At 53.8% G+C, this 21,798-nt stretch overlaps 3 protein-coding genes across 4 annotated transcripts; 2 read left to right on the plus strand and 1 right to left on the minus strand.

Moving 5' to 3' along the window:
• The first annotated feature begins 109 nt into the window (after positions 1-109).
• Positions 110-7,814, plus strand: ZFPL1 (zinc finger protein like 1). 2 transcript variants are annotated; one of them, XM_030568792.1, is made up of 8 exons: positions 110-197; positions 580-690; positions 1,364-1,475; positions 1,925-2,118; positions 2,402-2,477; positions 3,917-4,102; positions 4,482-4,617; positions 4,849-7,814. In XM_030568792.1, exons 2-8 carry the CDS (start codon positions 589-591, stop codon positions 5,036-5,038), a joined length of 996 nt encoding a protein of 331 aa, XP_030424652.1. In that variant the 5' UTR covers positions 110-197; positions 580-588; the 3' UTR covers positions 5,039-7,814. The 2 variants fall into 2 exon arrangements, with proteins under 2 accessions (XP_030424652.1, XP_030424653.1); XM_030568793.1 differs by having other exon boundaries at positions 4,485-4,617.
• A 78-nt stretch (positions 7,815-7,892) lies between these two features.
• On the minus strand, positions 7,893-10,122 carry TMEM262 (transmembrane protein 262). Its single transcript, XM_030568794.1, has 3 exons — positions 8,918-10,122; positions 8,381-8,480; positions 7,893-8,010 (listed from the first exon to the last, which is right to left on the minus strand). The coding sequence occupies exons 1-3, from the start codon at positions 9,149-9,151 to the stop codon at positions 7,934-7,936; spliced, it is 411 nt and encodes a 136-aa protein (XP_030424654.1). The 5' UTR covers positions 9,152-10,122; the 3' UTR covers positions 7,893-7,933.
• Positions 10,123-10,213: 91 nt separating this feature from the next.
• VPS51 (VPS51 subunit of GARP complex) lies at positions 10,214-18,968 on the plus strand. Its single transcript, XM_030568791.1, has 10 exons — positions 10,214-10,433; positions 11,210-11,339; positions 11,439-11,585; positions 12,230-12,449; positions 12,886-13,627; positions 16,037-16,252; positions 17,024-17,242; positions 17,328-17,449; positions 17,857-17,944; positions 18,452-18,968. The coding sequence occupies exons 1-10, from the start codon at positions 10,230-10,232 to the stop codon at positions 18,710-18,712; spliced, it is 2,349 nt and encodes a 782-aa protein (XP_030424651.1). The 5' UTR covers positions 10,214-10,229; the 3' UTR covers positions 18,713-18,968.
• The last annotated feature ends 2,830 nt before the right edge of the window (positions 18,969-21,798 follow it).

The raw sequence follows: 21,798 nt of genomic DNA on the forward strand, positions 1-21,798 counted from the left end.
GAACCCGCCACCAAGCCCCGTTCGAATCACCCGCCGCTACAAAGGACGTGACGCAACGGCGACTTCTCGCGAGGCTTCGAACCAGAACTTTCCCTGAGAGCGCCGGGTTGCGGGGACTTGCTCAGGTCGAACGTCATCAAACTGCGTCCTACCCGGAAGAGACGTGGCAACAGCGGACTCAGCCTCAATAGGAGTTTGTGAGTGGCAGGGGGACCCTATGGAGGGGCAAAGCAGGACTGGCAGCTAGGACTCCTGGGTTCCCTCCCTGGCACTAGGGAAGGGAGTGGAGTCTAGTGGTTAGAGCCCTGGGGATGGGAGCCAGGACTCCTGGGTTCTGTTCCTGGCATTGGGGAGGGGACTCGTGTCTAGTGGTTGAGGGGGACGGGACGGGACAGGACTAGGAGTCAGGACTCCTGGGTTCCTCCCTGGAGCCAAGAGGGAAGTGGGGTCTCGTGGGTTAGAGCAGAAGGGGACTGGGAGCCAGGACTCCTGGGTTCTGTCCCAGCGCTGGGGAGGGGAGTGGGGTTGATCTGGGTTTTGCTTTTGCTCAGTACACTTTCTCTCCTGCTGTGTTATCAGTGAAGCACCATGGGGCTGTGTAAATGCCCCAAAAGGAAAGTTACCAACCTTTTCTGTTTTGAGCACCGGGTGAATGTCTGTGAAAGCTGCCTCGTCGCAAACCATTCCAAGGTAACTGGACTCCAGCCTCAGTCTGGCTGCTGAGCAATGGCATCTCAGGGGAATAGGAGTCTCTGGGCCATCAGTTCTAATCCGACCCCAGGGAGGGGGGGTGGCAGGCTCAGGAGGGTGGGGAATGGGATATGGGGCTTTCTCCTTTTGGACACTGGTTCATATTTGATCCAGGGTTGTAAGCAACTGAAAGTCTTCTTTGCTCAACAACCCGCTCCCCTGCCCCCAACCTCAGTTTTTGGTTATCAGTCTTCCCCTATCCTGTGTCATGATTCCTGGAACGGTGCATCCTGTTAATATCCAGCAATGGACACTTTCCTCATATTTCCTCTGATCCTTACACAATTCTGTCCAGGGGCCTGCTGGCATGGACCTCATTGGATGTTTCTATATACAAATCCTAGGGATGTGATGAATTCTCTATCTGTTGCAATCTTTAAGTCATAAGTGGACATCTTTCTAGAGGAGATACTCCAGCTCAGACACAGGTTATGGGCTTGATGCAGGAATCACTGGAGATTCTGTAATTTGTACTAGGCAGGAGTTCAGACTTGACTATTGTACTGGTCCCCTTAGGCCTTAAAATGTAAAGTCTCTTGTGCTGCCCCTCCAGTTGCAATCCTACCTCACCCATGCCATGGGCTTTCTCTCACTAACTTCCTGTATTTTCCAGTGCATTGTTCAGTCCTATCTCCAGTGGCTTCAGGACAGTGATTACAACCCCAACTGTCGTCTTTGCAACACCCTCCTGTCCACCAAAGATACTGCCCGTCTTGTGTGTTATGGTGAGGTACTTTTAGCCATGGCTTTGGGGGCATTTCAAGAGCTTTGCTTGGTTTTCTTTTCATTAGCAAGTGACAGACCTGGCCACCAAAGCTTGATTTTTTTTTAAAAAGCAATTTAAAACTTGGGTCAGAAAAGTGATTGCCAAAATGGCACCCTGTTTATTCTGTCTTTGTAGCTTGTTCATCAGACCAGCTATATCTAGACACAGATTCTCCCACCCCTTTGCCCCACATAAGAACCAGCTGGCCTCTGAGAGTGGGAATAAAGCCCCTACAATTATGAGAACTGCGTGGATGAATACAATGTCTATGGCAGAATGGTTTCCAGCCGCCTTGCTGTGCCTGGGGACTAATGGAAGGGGAGATGTTTGTGAAGTAGATCTGATTAGGGAAGTAAACTGATTTTAGACCCTTCACTTAAAGACATTCCATGCGCTTCACCTTTGCAGATCTGTTTCACTGGTCATGTCTCAATGAGATGGCAAACCAGCTCCCAAAGAACACGGCCCCAGCTGGCTACCAGTGTCCCAGCTGCAAGGGTCCGATCTTCCCCCCAGCCAACCTGGTCAGTCCGGTGGCCTCAGTGCTGCGAGAGAAACTGTCGACCGTGAACTGGGCTCGGGCCGGGCTTGGGCTGCCACTGGTAAGAGATTCCCCATGAGACTCTCGTCTTGTTGTGGGTCTCCTCTCTGAGGGTTTTCAAGATGGGAGCCAGGAGGACGGCCAAGCTGAACAGATACTGTTGTTAATGCACCAGCCGGAGATGGGAAACAGACTATGGGGCCTTTCACCTCTTGTGGGATGGGGCAGACGGAACTCTAGCTTCCGGCTTGAGCAGCAACCACTATCTGGGATTGGCTGAGTTGATGGGGCAGAGTTTGCTTTGGTGTCTAAGGTCTGACATAGTTCTTTTCTGTTCTCCTCAGATTGATGAGGCTGATACCATACAAGAGACAGAGTCACCTGATACCACAGATTACACTGACTGGTCTAGCTTCTCTGGTGAGTGCTGCTTTCTGTGGATATAGGAATGGCTCCACTGATGCCTGCACAGGGCCCATCTAGTCCCGTATCCACTTCCCCCACCCTCACCCACTGGATCAGATCTAGGGGCCCACCCAGTGATGAGCTGCCAAAATCTTAACAATCGGTTCCCTACCGGTTCCTGGGCAGCACTTCGGCGGTGGATCCTTCACTCGCTCCGGGTCTTTGTCAGCACATCGAGTGAGCGAGTGAAGGACCCGCTGCCGAAGACTCAGAGCTCCATCCTGTGAGTACAAGCCCCACGTGAATTTTCACCTTTTTTTTTTTCTAGTCATCCCTGCTGGGGCCCTGTCAAAACTGTTCGAATCAGGCCCTGCACTTCCTAAAGGCGACCCTGCACATTGGGATTGCAAAATTGTATTGGGGGCCAAGTAGGGAAGGCTGTGCCTCCCAAAACAGCCCGTCCCCCCATCCAGTCCCCACCCATGTCCTGCCCCCGACTGCCCCCCTCAGAACCTGCAACCCATCGACCTTCCCCTGCTCCTTGTCCCCTGACCTCCCCCTCCCAAGACCCCCCCCACCCTAACTGCCCCTCCCAGGACCCTACCCAACTCACCCCTATCCCCTGACTGCCCCGACCCCCCATCCACCACCACCCCAACAGACCCCCGGAACTCCCACGCCTACCCAACCCTCCTCCCTGTTCCCTGACTACCACCCCAGAACCTCCACCCTCTCCAACCGCTCCCTGCCCCTTATCCAACCCCTCCTCCCAGCCCCAACACCATGCTGCTCAGGGCAGCGTGTATGGATGGTGCGCGGCCCGCTGGAGCTTGCAGCCCCACCCTCTTACCATGCCACTCAAAGTGGCAGGAGCTGCCGAGCTGCCCAGGAGTGGCACACTGAGGCTCTGCAAGAGGGGGGAAGGCGGGGGAGGGACTGGGGAGCCTCCCCAGCTGGGAGCTCAGGCAGGCCGGATGTGGCCCGCGGGCCGGTGTAATGACAGAAAAACGTCCCTCTCCCAATTGCCCACCCCTTTAACAACCGGTTCTAAACCGGCTTCTAAATTTAACAACCGGTTTGCGCAAACTGGCTCCAGCTCACCACTGGGCCCACTTAGGCTGCTATTCCCTCCTTCCACATTGGCTGAGAACAATGGGCATGTCTAGCCCAGAGTCCCCACCTTCCTGCTACCTGGGATGAGACCAAGGGGTCCAGTTTCATCTGCTGTCTCTTCTAAGGTGATGGGAGGGGAAGACTAGCTGGCTTTCAGGGATCAAGGAATGGGATATGAGACTTTTCAGTTCTAGGGCATCAGTTCTAGTTAGGCCCCTAACACAGAGATTCATGGAGCAAGTGGGTCACTGTTTGCTGTCCCAGCTTTGTAGATGGAAGACAGGTGTCTTAGGCTGCCCCATTCCACACAGGATTCACTTTGTTCCCTCCTTTCTTGGCAGCAACTGCAGGCCCTAACTCAGAGGAGACCATCCAGCAGAGTGCCCTGTCAACCTATTCCTACAGCGCTCCGCCCGGTCTCTCTTCCCCACAGCAGCAGCAGGGCGTGAACAATGGGGGTGTGAAGGAGGAGCATTCAGTCATCGACATGGGGAATACTAGCAATGAAACCATCACCATCAATGCAGGTGAGCAGCGTAGTTGTCCTCCCCTCTGGTGATGGGGGGATTATGAGTCAGTGGGACACAGCCCCTAAGAAGTGAGGAACCAGTGGCTACCTTCTGAGTGGGGTAGCAGTTGTGTGTGTCATGTCCCGTAGGCTGTTTCCATTCACTCCTCTGTGGATCAGGAGTCCACTTAGAGGTCAAGATAACCCAAGGTCAAAGGATTCTGGGTCGACCACAGCCAACAGGGCTGGGGAAGAACTGGTGTACGGATTGCCTAGCTGTGGTGGAAGTGGGGACAGTATGGCTAGGGGGTGCCTGTACCCCCCCCCCCCGCCCAACCTTTTCCTTTCCTGGTGCCAATAGCTCTCTGCTAAGCTCCTACACTCCCCCATCTCCCCAGCAGCCTCTACACCACGGAAGGTCTACGACACCCGGGAGGGTGGGGGCGGCAGCAGGGCATCCGGCACCCAAATCGACTGTGATGAGGACAAGTACCGCCGGCGGTCAACACTCAGTTGGTTCGCGCAGCTTCTGAAGTAAGTGATTGGGGGTGGGAGGAAACCAGTGCACATCCGTGATAGGGCCGTAATCTCGGTTGGAGCTTGTAGGTATTACCGTATTACTGCTAATGGGCCCCCGATCTTATTTGCGGTCTCTGGGTGCTACCATAATACTGCTAATGATGCACATGCCCAGATGTGCCCCTGATCTTGCTTTGGGCCTCTGGGCACTGCTACTGTCATGCTAATAACAAGTCTCCCTGGCAGGAGTCGCTCTGGGTCCAAGAAGCGGCAGCCAAGATCTCTGATGCAGCGGTTTGTCATCATCCTCCTGATTGGCGGCATTGGCTTCCTAACCCTGATCATCATCATGTCAAAGCTGGGCCGGGCCTCGGCCGACAATGACCCCAACCTGGACCCCATGTTCAACCCCCACATCCGGGTGGGCCAGGAATGAACCGAGCTGGTGGCTCCTCCCTGGGCACTAAGAATGGCCTGCCAAGGCAGGGATGCTGGGGACTGGCAGCTGCAAGTGGGGCTCTGGGGGGAGTACAAGGGGAAGCCCCCAGCCAGGACACTGCTGGGTCAGCTCAGCTAAGAGTCAAAACATGAAACTGATGGGGAGGGGGGGTTGTGAAGTGACTTTGGCCTCTTTTAAAAATGAGACTCAAATAAATCTCTAGGTGGGGTGGGCAGAGCAGGATTTGGAGGAAAGGGGAGACTTGTACAGCTATGGATTGGGGCCCCCGAGATGGGCTGGAATGAGCCCTCTGGTCGCTAAGTGCTCCAGCTGAGAATCAGTCACTATAGCTGTTCAGCTTTGGAATGGGCCAGGCAAGAGGAAAGCGTCTGGTGATCGGGGAGGGCTTGTGCTTCTAGTGTGAGTATGTCCGAGGACTCGGGCAAGTGAGAGGCAGCACAGGAATGGAAGCCTGGACTCCTGGGTTCCGTTGCCAGCCCACAAGGATTTATTGGTCAGAGCAGGGAGATGGGGAGCCAGGATTCCTGAGTTCTGTTCCCACTGCTGCTGACCCTGTTCAATCTCAGGTGAGTCACTTCCGTGCCCCATGCCTCAGTTTCTCCATTCTGTAACTAGCAGTGCTGCTGGTGGTGTGTGTGCAGGGAAATTGGGCATTTCCATTCCTGCCTGCAGAAGAGCTGGGTGGTAGCAGCACTGAAGGGCAAATGTCCCGCACTGTCTTGAAAGCATGAACTTCTTGGCATTACAGCCCTGCCCCCCTGAAACTGGCATCTGGCTCCTTAAACCCTGGGCTTCAATGCCCTTCCCCTAGGAGCCTCTCAACTGTCCATCCCTTGGAGCCTGCTAACTCAGTCTGTCTCAGTGGGTGAGAACACAGTTGTCTGAATGCAGGTGTTTGAAAGTGTTCAAGGCTCTTTTGTTCCCCTTTCCGATTCTCAAATCCTGGGCAGCCTCTGCTTCCTCAGAGGCGCCTTGTCAAACCCATCCCATATTTGATGGACCCATTCCTGTAGCCTCAGAGCACTGCAAAGCTCTCTGATTCTGCGCCCATGTGCTACGTTAAGCCACCTTGTGCTTTATTCACCCCGTCCCCAAATCCCTTTGCCCCGAGGAGGGAGGTGTAATTATTTTCCTGGTCTCAACTAGATGGGAGACAGCGGATCTGTTTGATACAGCCAGCTGCTGGGACTTTGCGGTGAGGACTGTTCCAACAGAAACCTCCTTTCCTGCCAGGGGATGGGGCAGGATTGCATCCCCACTCACAGACCCCACATAAAACTGCCATTCTGCTTTGCTGGGAATAGGAGTGGTACAGAATCTTCCATCATACCCCTGCTCCCACACATCCTTTGGGGATTCAAATGGAGTGGGCACTGGATCCCAACTCTCTCCCTGCCACACACACACACATTTTAGTTTTGCAAATGCGGCTCAAACCAAATGACAGTAACCAGCCCCTTGTTGCATCCTCATTTGCCCTCCCCTCCTACTGAGCTATATGGGGAGGTATAACTTACTTTCATCTATTCTAATTTTTCACATCAGTAACTACCTAGGCCTTAACTTTGCCAGAATTCAATGGGCAAATACTGAGATCCCCCCCTCTATGTCCAGCGCTATTTGCAGGGATGAGATGTCGTTAACCCCCGCCCCCAACATCATCTCTGTTGAGGGGACCCTTCGCTTCCCATCTCAGAATACCAGGGGAAAGGGAAGGAGTTGGCTGGGCCTCATGGGTTTGATTGTTTTACTAATGAGAATGGGGTGGGGTTGGTGGCCCCCAGCATCCCACGGGGGTGGGGGAGTGTAATTCCAAAGTTGGTCCTTCCCATCTCTGTACAGAGCTGTCACCATCGGTGCTTTGGGCTATCCCCTACTGGAAAGGGGCGCGTGTGTGTGTGTGTGAAGTATTGACCTGTTCTGGAATTTAGGGAGGGGATGGGACATGGTGGTCAGCACTGGAGTTTAAAGATTGTGGGGTGGGAAGGGAAGAGATTTCCTGGCTTGTGGATTTTCAGAGCTCTGGTGGGGATGGGGTTTCATGCTTTGAGTACAGTTGCTTTCCATCTATTTATTGAAATGGTTGATAGGAGAACAGTTCTTCCTGCAGGCTGTGAAATGCATGGGGCGGACGCAGTGACCAAAGAGAGCACACACCACGCCCCCCTCCCCCTCCCCCGCCCAAAAACAGACCGTTGCCTCTAACCATGCTGCTTTCCTGCGTCCAGCTCTTTGACTAGGCCTTAATCCAGATCTGCTGTTTTGCAACCTCCCAAGCTCCCACCCTTTTCTGCTAATGGCTCTGCTAGCCCTGGGGTAGGGGAGGTGGCATGGGACTTAGGCTGGAAGGCAGCAGAGGAAAAATATCACCTTCCTCACAAGCCACTGCCAGTGGAAAGGAGATCTGTGAACATAAGTCCTATGACTTCCACCAGTGGGTGGGGGCTGTTTGTGGTGGGGGATGAAGAGGCTGGAATCTGAACCTCTTCCCCTCCCTTGTATTGGTTCCAGCATGAGCCAGAGGGTTGGATCAGGCCTATGCCCGTTAGCATGACCATGTGGTCAGGGTGTTGGGGTAGGGGTTATGGCCACGTGAGTTGTTGAATGCCCATTGGGTGTGTAGGGGGAAAGATCCTGGCTGTAATGACTGCCTTGCTCCCACCTCCCAGGAAGGTGACATGACTAATGAATGACGCCATCTCTTACACTACAGCAATATCCTGTATTGTTATTAAACTTGATTTTGGCTACAGCCTGAGCAGTGTGTTACTGCCCCCTTCCCTCCCCGCTTCCCAAGTCGAACAGATTTGGGGATGAATGCTGCGTGTGCATCTCTCTCCAGGGCTGCTTTGGACAAGGCCAGGCGGGTGCTCAGTACAACTCCTCCCTGTATTCAATAGTCAGGTAGTCCAGACAAAAGCGGCCCACGAAGAGGGAGAAGTTCATCGCTAGAAGGGATAGAGCCAGAGCCTTGGTCAAGGGGATGGGAATGGAGTTCTCCCCAGAATAACTGAGTGATCACACATTCACCCTCAGACACACGGCTCCTCTGGCTGTGCCCCTGTGTGGCTCTGAGTCATGCTCAGAAACCTCCTGAGCTGGGGAGCCTAAATCCCAGCTGCCATACCCCATGTAAACTGGCTTTGGAAGGTATTCCCACTGGAGCACACTTCTAAGATAGAGTTGAGGATAGAACCCAATAATCCTGACTCCTGCTCCTCCCCCCAACCACTTAAACTGGTTAGACTCAGCTGAGTTTCCCCTGTTGCCCTTGCTGTGAATACACATCAGTTCAGGCATCTGGCTGGAGTTACTTACCCAGCGAGGTCAGGGCAAACCCCCTGAGAACCTTGTCATTGGTCTCCAAGGTGTAAAATGTTCCAAGCAAGGCCCAGTAAAAGCTCATCACATGGGATACCTGCAGAGACCAATGCAAATGGTCAGGGAGATGGTCAGGACCCTTCCCTGATCTGTCACTCCCCAGTGCTAACCTGATAGACCCCACTCCCCTCCTAAATGTCTTACTACTCCTGCCCAGAGATGAGAATAGAACCCAGGAGTCCTAATACTGCCCTCCTCACACCCCTCATACTATAGCCATCCCTCAGTATTCAAATGTATAAGGGATATAGAAATGGCCAACCTGGATTGAACCTAAGGTCTGATAGTGGCCAGAGCCCATAGATCCCTGTCAAGTAGGGATGAGTTATCTCCACTTCAGAGATGAGGTGACTTGCCTGAGGTCACAGAGTCTGTGGAAGAGATGGGCGTAGAAAGCAGGGGTCCAAAGTACCTGGCTAGTGCCTTAATCTCTAGGCCAAGCTGCAAGACAAGGAACAAGAGGACTCCCCTTACCAGTAGTACTGTGGTGCCATGAAAGCTCATGAGATCGAACTTCTGGGTCACAGTGAAGTGGTAGAGGTCTCCTCCGAAGATACCCATGTGAACCAGCAGCAGCAGGAGGGAGGCACTGGTGAAGATTACTTTGCTGGGGAAAGTGATGGTGACAAAGGGGTCCTTCCAGCTCATACCTCCCCATCCCATGCTAGGTGTAAGGACTAGCTGCTTGGAAACTTTGATGCTGACCATGGTGCTGGGAGGGGGTAATTAGCTCCAGGAGGCAGGCTGGAGGCTGTTTGCAGTGATGGCATGATGTCACTGCAGGCTAGAAGTGGTTCAGAATCCTTGGATCAGGGTGCTGAGGTCATAAAAAACTCAAGAGTTCTAGAAGGGTTTGCAGAACATCCATAGGGGCTAGGAGAAGGGATTGCAGAACGCTGAGTGGAGGGACACTGGGAGAGCGGAAAAGAGGATACAGGATGGGGAATCATTATAAACTCTTACCCCCAACTTGAGATATCACAATAAACACATTAGATTGTCCCCATGCATGATAGATTATAGATGGATAAATGAGCATGTATGGGAATATTAGATGGCAATGGGATGGATGGATGGACAGATTAGATGGTATGTGAGGGCATGGATTCGTAGATGGGTTGGATACATAAGATGGATATGGAAAGGGATGGATGGATAGATTAGATGATGAGTGTGCATGGGGACAGAGTTGTGGATGGATGCACAGATTAACTAGACTAACAGATTGTAACTGAAATTCTATGGTAACAGCATGATGTCATAAACCAGTTTGAAGGTGTCATGTGGTAAAATAAGGACCAGGATATGTCATAAAATCACGCCTGTTTGCTGACGTCATAAATGGTCTGGGAAATGCTGTGTAGATGGCTGATTAATTCATATGTGCGTAGAAGTGGATGATATCATATGCTAACATGATGACATCACCGCACGATGGGGCCCTGCCATAGGCTTAGGGAGCCACGCAGCGCCTGTGCCCCCCCAGCCAAAGGCTTATTGTGGAGATAGAGGCTGTTGTCTGCCAAACAGCGCGTCGCTGCTTCCCACTGGCGACGCGCCGCTCCAGGGGATCGTTCCCTAAACCAAGAGAACAATTCCGATTCCGGAAGTGACCTCGCCGTCATTGGGGACCGAACCTTCTCAACAAAACGTCACTGATCCCGGAAATGACCTCATCGTCGTTGGCGGGGAGGGAATGGTCCCAACAGAACGTCACTGGTCCCGGAAGTGACCTCAGTGTCTTTTTTCCCGTCCAAACAAAGCGGTGGGGCTCGGCCGCGGGAGGATGTCGGGTCCCCTGCCGGGGCCGGCCGAGCCCGGCTCGGAGCCGCCGGGCGGGAAGCGGCGGCCGCACGGGATGCTGAAGCTCTACTACGGGCTGCCGGACCCGGCGGGGGAGGCTCAGGGCGGCCTGGCCCCAGGAGGGGATCCGGGGGGACCTACTGACATCAATGGGGCGCACTTCGACCCGGAAGTATTCCTCACTAAGGTGCTCCCTGGCGCTGGATGTGCTCAGACCCGGGGGGACCCCCAACACCTGTGGATCCCTGTGTACCAAGGCCCTGCCCCCAGTATTCCTCTATGAGCCCCCCCACATACCGACCCCTCTGCCGGACTCCCTCCCCGCGCCTGGATCGCCGATCCCTGCCCGAGGAGCCTCCCCTCCCATACCGAGGCTCTAGGGTTCTCCCCTCAAGTCCCTAGTTTACCCCTACCAGACACCGAGACTCCTGCTGGGTAGCTCCCCCGGCGGGACCACACACACACACACACACACACACACACTCTCTCTCTCCTCCCTCCCTGGAACCCCGTCACAGCAGTGACTGCACCTGGGGATTCTCCCCAAAAGGGCTCGACTTTATAGTCTGTTTCTCAGGGAAACCAGCCTGTCAAACCCATTTCAGTATCGCAACTCCTGCCGGTGACTATTGCCTGCCTCCTTTCTGCTCCCTCCCATGTACCTCCATCCCCCAATATCGGGTGGGCTGCGGGTCGTGTTTGAGGGATACCAGTAGAATAGAGGAGTTCAGGCCTGAGATTGATGGGGCTGCAGGTCAGGCTTGAGGTGCACCAGCAGAGCTGGGGAGGGCACCTAGTCTAGGCCTGAAATTGTAGGGGGCTTCAGGTCAGTACTGAGGGGAATTGGCAGAACTGTAGGCCTACGCCCAAGGTTGGGATAATAGGGAAACAGGTGGGGATTGAAGGGCATTGGCAGAGCTGGCATCCCTGGCCATGCCCCTCACTCACTGTTACTCTCCCTAGCTGAGGAAGGAGTGCTCACTAACCCAGCTTATGGACTGTGAGACTGACATGGTAAAGCAGATCCGCGCCCTGGACAGCGACATGCAGACCTTGGTCTATGAGAACTACAACAAGTTCATCTCAGCCACAGGTACCATGCAGGGCTGCGCAGACCCCAGTCATCCAGATGTGTCCTTAGCACTGGGGCTGAATCTTTAGGCCTGGGTGATTTCTTTCTTCTACTCCCCAGACACAATCCGCAAGATGAAGAATGACTTCAAGAAGATGGAGGACGAGATGGATTGCCTGGCTGCCAACATGGCTGTCATCACGGAGTTCAGCGCCCGCATCAGCAGCACCCTGCAGGACCAGCACGAGCAGATCACCAAGCTTTCGGGTACTGGCCACACGCTGCCCTCTGAGCCAACTGGAAAGATCAAAGGGTCAGATCTGGGGCGGTAGGGATACAGCGCTGAATTAGGCTCATTGGTTTGATCAAGGGCAGTAGGGATGGTGTGGGGAGGCATGTCAGGCTAGATAAGCTCATCAGTTGTGTCCAACACAGTAAATGCTGTGTGAGGTTCAAGAGGATTCTGGGAGAGGGTGGCAGGGGTGCTGTCCTCTGCCTTGGCTGGGCCAAGACACCAAGCCCCTTTTCACGAGACAGGGACTCAGGAGTGGATCTAGGGCTTCCAAGGATAGAAATGAGGTGTGGAGGGAAGCCTGGGAGGGAGAGCCCTGTAGCTGCACTGTTCATTCCCCTGCTTGGCCAGTGCTGCGGCTGCTCTGCTTCACAGCTTGGGAGGGCAGTATTACCTTGGTCGCCCTGATCTAGGGCCAAGATGGCAGCTGATGGAGGGGGAAGAGTCGCCCAGTGAACCACCCAGTGACCAAAAGAATCAGGATAGAACAGGGGTGGTGGGAGGTTCCATGAAGAGCTCCAGGCCGTATCGTGCCTGAGCAGCTGGAGAAGGGCATAGGGAGGAGGTGTGTGCTAGGGGATGCTGGCACTGCCTCTAACAGGGTTTCTCTGGATCCCAGGGGTCCACATGCTTCTGCGCAAGCTGCAGTTCCTCTTTGAGCTGCCTGCCCGCCTCACCAAGTGTGTGGAGCTGGAGGCCTATGGACAGGCAGTGCGCTACTACAGCAAAGCCCGCTCTATTCTGCACCAGTACCAGCACATGCCCTCCTTCCAGGGCATCCAGGACGACTGTCAGAAGATCATGGCCAACCTGGCGCAGAAGCTGCGGGAGAAATTCAGGTACAGGCCCTTGAATCTGATCCAGTGTTGGGGGAGTGGACAAAGAGCAAGTTGGGACAGCTGCATTGGTCTGACCCAGAGTGGGAGGGATACCAGGGTAGATGGGTGCAAAGGTCTGATCCAAAGGATGATAGGTTGACTATTACCTTAATCAGCCAACTGCCCCCATTCATTTCAGTTGGTTTGTTAACTCTGAAACTTAATGTCAACACAAATAGTGACGGCATGGTGGAAATCAGCAATATTGAAGTCTATCATTAGGTTTCAGAATTATCACCCCACTTAAGACAAATGGACTGGATTCCAGGTCCAGAAGCTGGATGCTGTTGTTAATTCCCATAGCCATCCCTTAAACCCTGCTGCAGGTGCATTGAGAGTGGGGGGTCCGTGTCTCAGCTCCCCTGCCATTTCCAGTGTCCTCTCTTTTCCTTGGTAGGGACGGGGGCTCAGGGGCAAAGGACCTGGCTGAGTGTGTGGAGCTGCTGCTACAGCTGGATGAACCAGCAGAGGAGCTGTGTGACGAATTTCTTTCCCATGCCCGCTGCCGGTTGAAGGCTGAGCTGGAGGCCCTAGAAGCAGAGCTGGGGCAGCCAGGTGGTGCCCCTATCACTGACATCCTGGAGTTCATCGACCGTGGCTGCAACATCTTTGTCAGCAACATGTGCCTGGTGATCGCCTCCTACCAGGAGCTCTTTGTCAGCCGAGAAGGAATGCAGGGCATCACCCGCATGGCACAGGACAAGCTGGTGGCCTTTGTCAACTCCCTCATGGAGACATACTTCTCCCTGGTGGAGCGGCGCATCCAGTTGGAGAAAGGGGTCGGGGACAACTCACTGCTGGTGCGGGCCCTGGACCGCTTCCACCGGCGCCTCCAAGCCCTGGCCAAGCTGCTGCCAGCCTCCAACGTGGCAGCAGAGGGCACGGAGATTGTGGTGCGGGCTGCCAAGGAGCGCATCCACCAGTACCTGCTGGCCCTGCAGAGCTTCTACCAGGACTGTCTGACAGATGTGCGCCAGTCACTAGCTGCCCCGCGCCTGGCAGGCAAGGAGAGCCCCAACCTGGCCGAGCTGCTGGGCACCATCTCAGCCTCTGTCCTTAACCAGATCAAGTCTGTGCTCACCTACGTCCACCTCTTCACGGCAAAGGACATCACTTTCTCCAACAAGCCCTACTTCAAGGTGACACCGCTTGGGGGGAGGAAGGGACTGTGAGCCATGGGAGTTAGAGGTTGAGAGTCAGGGGTATTCAGTTTCTCCTCCAACAGTTCTGATGCCCCTCAGCAATCCCTAGCTCTTCTCGCCCTTTTCATCAGGACATCTTCAAAGCGCTATATAAGGTCGGTCGCTATCATTAGCGCCATTTGTAGAGATGAGGAGACCCAAAAGGATGGTCCAGTGGTTCAGGCACTAGCTTAGGACTCAGGAGACAGGTTCAATTTCTTGCTCTGCCACAGGCTTCCTCGGTAACCTTGGGCAAGTCACTTAGCTGCTCTGTGCCTTGGTTTCCCCATCTATATAAGGGGGATAATAGCACTGGGGGCAGGGGTGAAGCCCCAGGGGCTGTGGTGGGAGCCGGAAACCGGGCCCACAGTCAGGTATGGTGGGGGCTGGCAACTGGGCTCTGGCCCAGCCCCACCTCACCCCCAGGTTAGGATCAGGGCCAGGCACAAGCCCGAGAATGTGGCTGGGGACAGGACCAGAACTGCAGGCAAGGAGGGGCTGGATGGTGCTCCCTTCCCAACCATGCAAATGGCCTGGTCCCTGCTGCCCCCTGCCCCTGAAGGTTCCTCCGTGGTCCCCTGGGGCGACACACCTCCCAGTTTGGGGACCTCTAGAATAATGTGTTTATGCAGATACAGGTCTGTCGCATCTTAGGCGGGGGTTCCGTTCCGCGGTTATCGCGTAAAGCGAAAACCACATATAGTCAGAACCCCAAGCCCTTTAAATCCCACCTGCAGCTCTGGTGGCGGAGCTGGGGAGGGGGGGCATTTAAGGGGCTCCCCGCTGCGGATTTAAAGGGCTCCGCCAGGTTTCCCGCCACGGTGGGAAGCCCGGAGAAGCCCTTTAAATCCCGCCTGCAGCTTTCGCAACCAGGCTGGGGCTGGCATTTAAAGGGCCCGAAGCTCCACGGTGACTGGAGCCTCAGGCCTTTTAGTTCACCCCAGGGGCTACCAGCCACCTCTGCAGCTGGGAGCCCCCTGGGTAATTTAAAGGCCCTGGGACTCCCAGCCACAGCTGGTGGCCCAGGACCTTTAAATCTTGAGGCCACGCCCCCTCCTGGACTCCAGGCCTTTCAGCCTAAAGCTGAAATCGCGCATGTTAAATACACGTAAGTTGCGAGAGACCTGTACTGTTCTGTATCAGTCTACAGGGGTTTCCTGACTGCTGCTGAGCCCTTCCTGACTTCATAACTGGCTTCAGAGCTGTAGCCTTTATGAATGTCCCATCCCCCGCAAGGACTTTGTGCAATTGAGACTACACCATAGATGTGCCTTTTTATGTTGATACACAATTCAGCTGGGTGTTTTATCTCCTGAACTAAGGAGCCATGTGAGACTTCCACAGATTCTAAAACCAGAAGGACCATTATGCTCACCCAGTGCTCTCCCGCACACGCAGGCTGTAGAATTTCCCCCAGACGCTGGATTAAAGCATGAAAGAGATCTAGTTTAGAAAGAGATCTAGTTTTGCTTTAAAGACTCCAGGCGGTGGCCAGGTCACGCTCCCCTGGTGAGCTGTTCCAGGGTTTATTCACCCTCCCTGCTAGGAAATTGCTTTATTTCAAAGTTACATTTGTCTAACTTCAGCTTCCAGCCATTGGATCTTGCTAAGCCTTCTTCTGGTGGACTGAAAAGCCCTGTCTATCGGATAGATTTTCAAACTGGCTCATGTGCAGAGAAGAGTTCCTAGGCTGATGAGAAGGGAGAGCTGATCTTAGGAGAGGACACTGAAAGACCTGGGCTTGTTTACGCTGGTCAGACGAAGGCCAGGAGGGGATCTGACTGCTTTCTATCCATACAGCAGAGGGGCAAACCCCAGGGAGGGAGAAGAGCTATTGAAGCTAAAGGACAGTGTTGGCACAAGAACCAATGGGGATAAAGTGTCCAGGAATCAGCCGAGGCTGGAACTCAGAAGGTTTCTACCCATCAGAGGAGGAAGTTTCTGGAACAGCCTCCCAGCAGGTGGAGTGGGGGGCAAACAGCCCAGCTAGTTTTACAAGGGAGTTTGTGGCCGGGATGACATGGCCTGGTTACTTGCGATAGCAGGGGCTGGACTCAATAACCTAGGAGGTCCCTTGGAGTCCTATGTCCCTGTAACTTTTTCCAGTATCTTTCTCCCTAATCCCAACCCACAGCTCCCAGGACTCCTCCCACTATGACATTTGTGCTGGTGTCCTTCGATCTGCACCCACATCCCCACCAGGTCTGTCGTCCGGGTGTATTCCATGGGCAGTCTTCATCTGGGGGAGCAGACATGGAGTGGGGAGATGGTGTCAGGGTAGCTGCCTGGCTCCAGGAGGAGCCATTCTACCGGGCAGCAAGATAGGAAGTGCTGAACCCCTCCCCCCCACCCAATTTCATCCCCCAGGGTGAGTTCTGCAGCCAAGGTGTCCGCGAGGGCCTGATCGTTGGCTTCATCAAGGCCATCTGCCAGATGGCACGGCAGTTCTGTGAGACCACAGGGGACAAGGGTGGCTCCACTCCCCCTGCCGTGCTGCTTCTGCTTTCCCGCCTCTGCCTGGACTACGAGACCTCCACCATCAGCTACATCCTCACCCTGACCGACGAGCAGTTCCTAGTGCAGGTGGGCAGGCGCCAACCCCTGGGACCCAGGAGTGAGGAGAAAACACACCCAGCCCCCGGGATCCTGATATGGGATCCAGGCCCTCAATATGCAGAGAGGGGAGTCTCTGTCTATCTGGGTCTGGGGATTCTCCACCTGGGACCCCATGTTCAATTCAAAGCCCCTCAATACCCAAAGCCTCCTTTCCCATCAAGGGCTAGTAGGATGGACCTAGACAGGGGTGGGAGAGGAATTCTCCATCTGAGGGGTTTGAGCCCTGAAGAGAAGCGTGTTAGGAGGTGGCCCCAGGGAGTGTGACTAAGCCAGATTTCCAGGGGATGTTCCCTGGGGAATTGTTTGCCCAGGGGAAGGGCTGGGATATATGTAGTCAAGCTGGATGGCAGTGGGAGATCTAGTGAGTGGGCATGTACCCCCCTGAGCTCCGCTGCATGTCACAGGGTTTCCTTTCAGGTCCCAGTTGATCTGACCACCCCACTCCTTCAGTGGGTGTGAGATTCCATCCCCACCTGCAGGCAGTGGGGACATGGGGAGCATCAGGGAGGGGAGCAGTTTTGGGGGAAGCAATGTATGGATGACACTGGGCAGGGTAGGATTGGGGTAGCCCATGCCGTCTTGAGTGCCCCTACCCCACATGGAGCTGGTGGTGCTGGGTGGCACATGTGGGGAAGGGTGGGGGCAGCCTGTCCCTCCTGAGTGCCCCTATGTGGAGCTAGTGGGTGTTGGGGAAAATGCCCTGTCCAGCAAGGCTGACCCACTTTTCTCCCTCCCTAGGACCACTACCCCATCACCCCGGTTACCAGCCTGTGTGCAGAGGCCCGCGAGGCAGCCCAGAGGCTGCTCAACCACTACGTGAAGGTGCAGGGGCTGATCATCTCGCAGATGCTGCGCAAGAGTGTGGAGACACGTGACTGGGTCAACACCATTGAGCCACGCAATGTGCGGGCTGTCATGAAGAGGGTGGTGGAGGACACCACCTCCATCGACGTGCAGGTCAGTGGGGAAAAGGAGGATCCAGGACTTCCTGTACCGCCAGGGACCCTGCACTCACCCAGGCTTCTTGCTTGCCCCCTTGCAGGTGGGGCTCCTGTACGAGGAGGGCGTCCGCAAGGCCCAGAGCAGCGACTCCAGCAAGAGGACCTTCTCTGTGTACAGCAGCTCCCGGCAGCAGAGCCGCTACGCACCCAGCTACACGCCCAGGTGAGGGGGCTGCAATGGGGTGTGGAGTGGGTCAGGACTGAGGGGCACTGCCGGGGGGAGTGCAGGGCTGGGAAAGCAGGGGGCTGCAGGTCAGGACTGAGGGGCACTGGCAGGGCTGGGATAGCAGGGGGCTGCAAGTCAGAACTGAGAGGCACTGGCAGAGCTGCAGTGAGGTGTCTATTCTCCTAGCTACGTGTTGGGGTGAGTGGCCTGCACGAAGGCAGGTGGGCCTGCTCCTAGCTGCGCCCCAGAGGAGAGGGCTTTGACCCAGTGTTTCACTCCCAGATGCAGCCTCAGGTGAGGAGGGCTGCCCAGATGCAATCCCTTGCTATGCAATGGGGTTCCTGACTGCTGGTGAGTGGGTAACCCTTTGTCTCTGCCTCTTCCCCCCGCCCCTCTCTGTGCAGTGCCCCCCTGGACACTAACCTCCTGAGTAACATTCAGAAGCTCTTCTCTGAGCGCATTGACATCTTCAGCCCCGTGGAATTCAACAAGGTGAGCAGAACTGCCGCCCTGGGGGTGGGGGAGAGCCCCCCACAGATCAGAGCCCCCTAAACTAAGCCTGTCCTCTAGCCGCCACCCCCTTTCCTTCCCCCCCCCCCCACATTGCCCAGTGCATCAGAGCAGGGACACAGCTCCCAACACTCACTCCATCAGATCACTTCTGGCCTTAGGCTCTATTAATCTTCAATGGACAGCCCCCGACCCCCGTGCATTAAAGAAGGAACAGAGCTCCCCACACACCTCCCCCGTCCTCTGGGGACCCTTCCCTCCAGAGCTGTCACACACCCACTCCATGTTCACTCACACTTCCCTGTTCCCTAGCTGCCACTGACCCCCTTGCCCCTCCGGCTGGGGGTGCAGCCCAGACCTGGCCTCATTTCTCCACAAGAGACTTCCTTCTGCCACATAGGGAGTCCTGGGGGTGATTCTTCCCCGCTGTGTCCTCCAAGCCCATAGGGGACAGTGCTTGAATGACCTCCCCACCCCCACCCACCCCAGGTCTCCGTCCTGACTGGCATCATCAAGATCAGCCTCAAGACCTTCCTGGAGTGCGTGCGGCTGCGGACCTTTGGGCGCTACGGCCTGCAGCAGATCCAGGTGGACTGCTACTATCTACAGCTCTACCTGTGGCGCTTTGTCTGTGATGAGAACCTGGTGCACTTCTTGCTAGATGAGATTGTGGGCAGCACAGCCCACCGCTGCCTGGACCCTGTGCCCATGGAGCAGAGTGTCATCGAGGTCATCTGTGAGAGGGGCTGATATGCAGGGAGTCAGCCCAGCCCCAAGGCAACCCTGGCTTGCTCCTGTGCGGGGAGTGGACACCCTCAGACTCATCCGTTCCACCAGATCTTTCCCACACCAGATGGTTGTGATGGGTGCCTGAGAGGATGGTGGAGAATGGCCTGTGAACATACTGGGGTTGGGGGGAATGCCCTGTGAACATTGTCACTGCTGCTAGCCTGGATCTTATTGGGCAGGGTGGGGAATGTACTGAATAAAACATACCATGATCTGATCATGTCTCTGCTGCTCATTGCAAGCTCTGAGGTTGGCTCCCCTCTATTGGCCTCGATCTCCAAGACCCCTGTCATGTACAGCTTCCCTGGTGCCTTGTTACTTGCAGGGGCTGAACTTCCCCTCCCATCTAGCACTAGCCTCCTCCTCTGTCCTTCCTAGATGTGGGCGCAAGAGCTTTTGCCTTTGCAAGCTGCCATGTGCAACAGCCTCTCTGTATTTCTCCATATCACCCCTTCTCCCATTCCTTCTCTCCTTTCTGTTGTTTCACTTTGAATCATAGCAACATAGGACTGGAAGGGACCCCAGGAGGTCACCTGGTCCATCCCCCTGCACTGAGGCAGGATCAAGGTTACCTTGACTATCCCTGCTAGGTGTCTGTCTAACATTCTTTAAAACCTCCAATAAGGGGATTCTGCCTGCTTCCTGTGTAACCTGTTCTAACCCCAACAATAGGTAAGGACTAGAAAGTTTTTTCTAATATCTAACTTGAATCTCCCTTGCTGCAATCTAATCCATTTACTTCTCTTCCTACTCTATGTGGACATGGAGAACAACTAATCTTTATAACAACCATTTGCATGGAAGTGTGCCCAAAACAACACGGGTCCAGTTGAGGCCTCACCGCAAGTAGAGCAAGTACAGTTACATCCTGTGTCTTACATACAACGCTCCTGTTACTACATCCCAGAATGATATTTGCTGTTTTTGCAGCAGTGTCACAGCCTTGAATCATATTCAGCTTGAGATCCACGATGTCACCCTCCAGTTCCTTTTCTGCAGTACTGCTGCTTAGCCAGTCACTTCCTATTTTGTACTTGTGTGTTTGAGTTTTCCTTCCCCCGTGTAGTGTTTTACACTTTGGTTTTTATTGACTTTCATCCTATTGATTTCAGACCAGTTCATCCACGGTCATTTTGAATTCTAATCCTGTCCTCCAAAGTGCTAGCAACCCTCTTCAGCTTTGTGTCATCTGCATTTTTACAAGCATACTCTCTACTGCATCATCCAAGTCATGAACGGAAATATTAAATAGATGCGTCCTCCCAGTTTACAGCAAACCATTGATAATTACCCTCTGAGAACAGTGTTTGAACCAGTTATGCACCCATTTTTTAGTAATTTCATATTTTCCTAATTTGCTTCTGAGAATGTCATGTGGGACTATGTCAGAAGTCTTACTCAAGTCCAGATATATCACATCTACTGCTTCTCTATCCCCTAGGCTAGTTGTCCTGTCAAAGAAGGAAATTAGGTTGGTTTGGCATGATTTGTTCTTGACAAATCTATGTTGGCTATTCCTTATAACCTTATTATCCTCTAGGGGCTTACAAACTGATTGTCTAATAATTTGTGCTTGTATCTTTTTCTGGGTAACAAAGTCAGGCAGACTGAGCTTATAATTCCCCGGGCCCTCCATTTTCCTCCTTTTGGCAGATGATAGGTGTTATCCCCAGTCCTCTGGGACCTCACCCATTCTCCCAGAGTTTTTGAAGATAATCACTACTGGTTTGCAGATTGCTTCAGCATGTTCCTTAACTATTCTGTGGTGCATTTAAGAAGGCCCTGCTGACTTGAATATATCTAACTTAGCTACATATTCTTTAACCTGTTCTTTCCCTATTCTGGAATGTGTTCTTCCTTCTCCCTTTTTCATAGTAACTGTATTAAGTATCTGGTCCCAACTAACCTTTTAGTGAAGACTGAAACAAAAAAAGGCTTTAAACACTTCAGCCTTCCCTGTGTCCGCCATTATTTGCTCTCCCTCCCCGTTAAGTAATGGCCCTGCACTTTTCTTTGTCTTTCTCTGACTTCTATTTTTGCAGAAAGGGAGATGCTGACCACAGTACAGTTGCCATGCACGAGGGAAAATGCCTGCAGTGAGCATAGCCTGAAACCACAGGATTCTCCCATCTTCGTTCTTCAGGGTGGGAGCGATGGAGTGTCACTCTGTTTTTGTAACAGCACTGTGCATGCATGGTATTTAAATCCACTTTTCATCCAGGTCAGAGGTAATTGCCTGGGGCAGATTCTACCAATAGATGGGATTGGTTTGTCATATCCTTCAGAAGGATACAAAGAGGTGGTTTACACTGGGAACATACAGCTGTATAACTACATGGAGAGAGATGCAGCCATGCTGACCTAATCTCCGGAGTAGATGGCGCTAGGTCGATGGAAGAATTCTTCTGTCACTCTAGTGACTGCCTCTCGGGAGGTGAATTACCTACGCAGACGGGAGAACGCAGGTCCTCTCTACACGGAAATGCTACAGTGGTGAGGCTGTAGCTGTAATGGTTTAAGTGTAGACATACCCTAAGCCTCACTTGCACCTGCCTCTTGGGTGGGGCCTGGCAGCTGTTTATACAAAGACCACTCCCGCAGTGCCACAGGGGGTGAGGGGGGTCTGTACCACAGATTAAGGTGTGACGCAGGTGAGAAGGCATACCGATGCTAGCTTTAGTCTAGAGTGTGCAGGTAACACCACCAGTGCAGGTGTGGCATCATAGACTTCAACACGGGCTAGCCACTCATGAGTAGCCATGGTCCCTGGCAGGCTTCTCTTGGGATTGCCAGCCTATGCTGATGCCTATGCCACCACATCATCATTGCTGTTGTTACCCGTGCTAGCTATATGAAAGCTAGAGGCGTATGTCTACCCTTGCTACACTGACACCTTAATCAGTGGTGTACGTATATCCTGAGGTTCAGCTGCCTCTGGGGTGGGACATCACAGCTGTTTATACAAAGACTGCTCACCACTTGCTGAAATTTACCTACTTCTGGTGTAGAGTGTAGCAAGCGTTAACACTGTGCCAAAGCATCAGTTT

This window comes from Gopherus evgoodei, chromosome 7 (assembly GCF_007399415.2).
Source record: "Gopherus evgoodei ecotype Sinaloan lineage chromosome 7, rGopEvg1_v1.p, whole genome shotgun sequence".
Classification (NCBI taxonomy): Eukaryota; Metazoa; Chordata; order Testudines; family Testudinidae; genus Gopherus; species Gopherus evgoodei.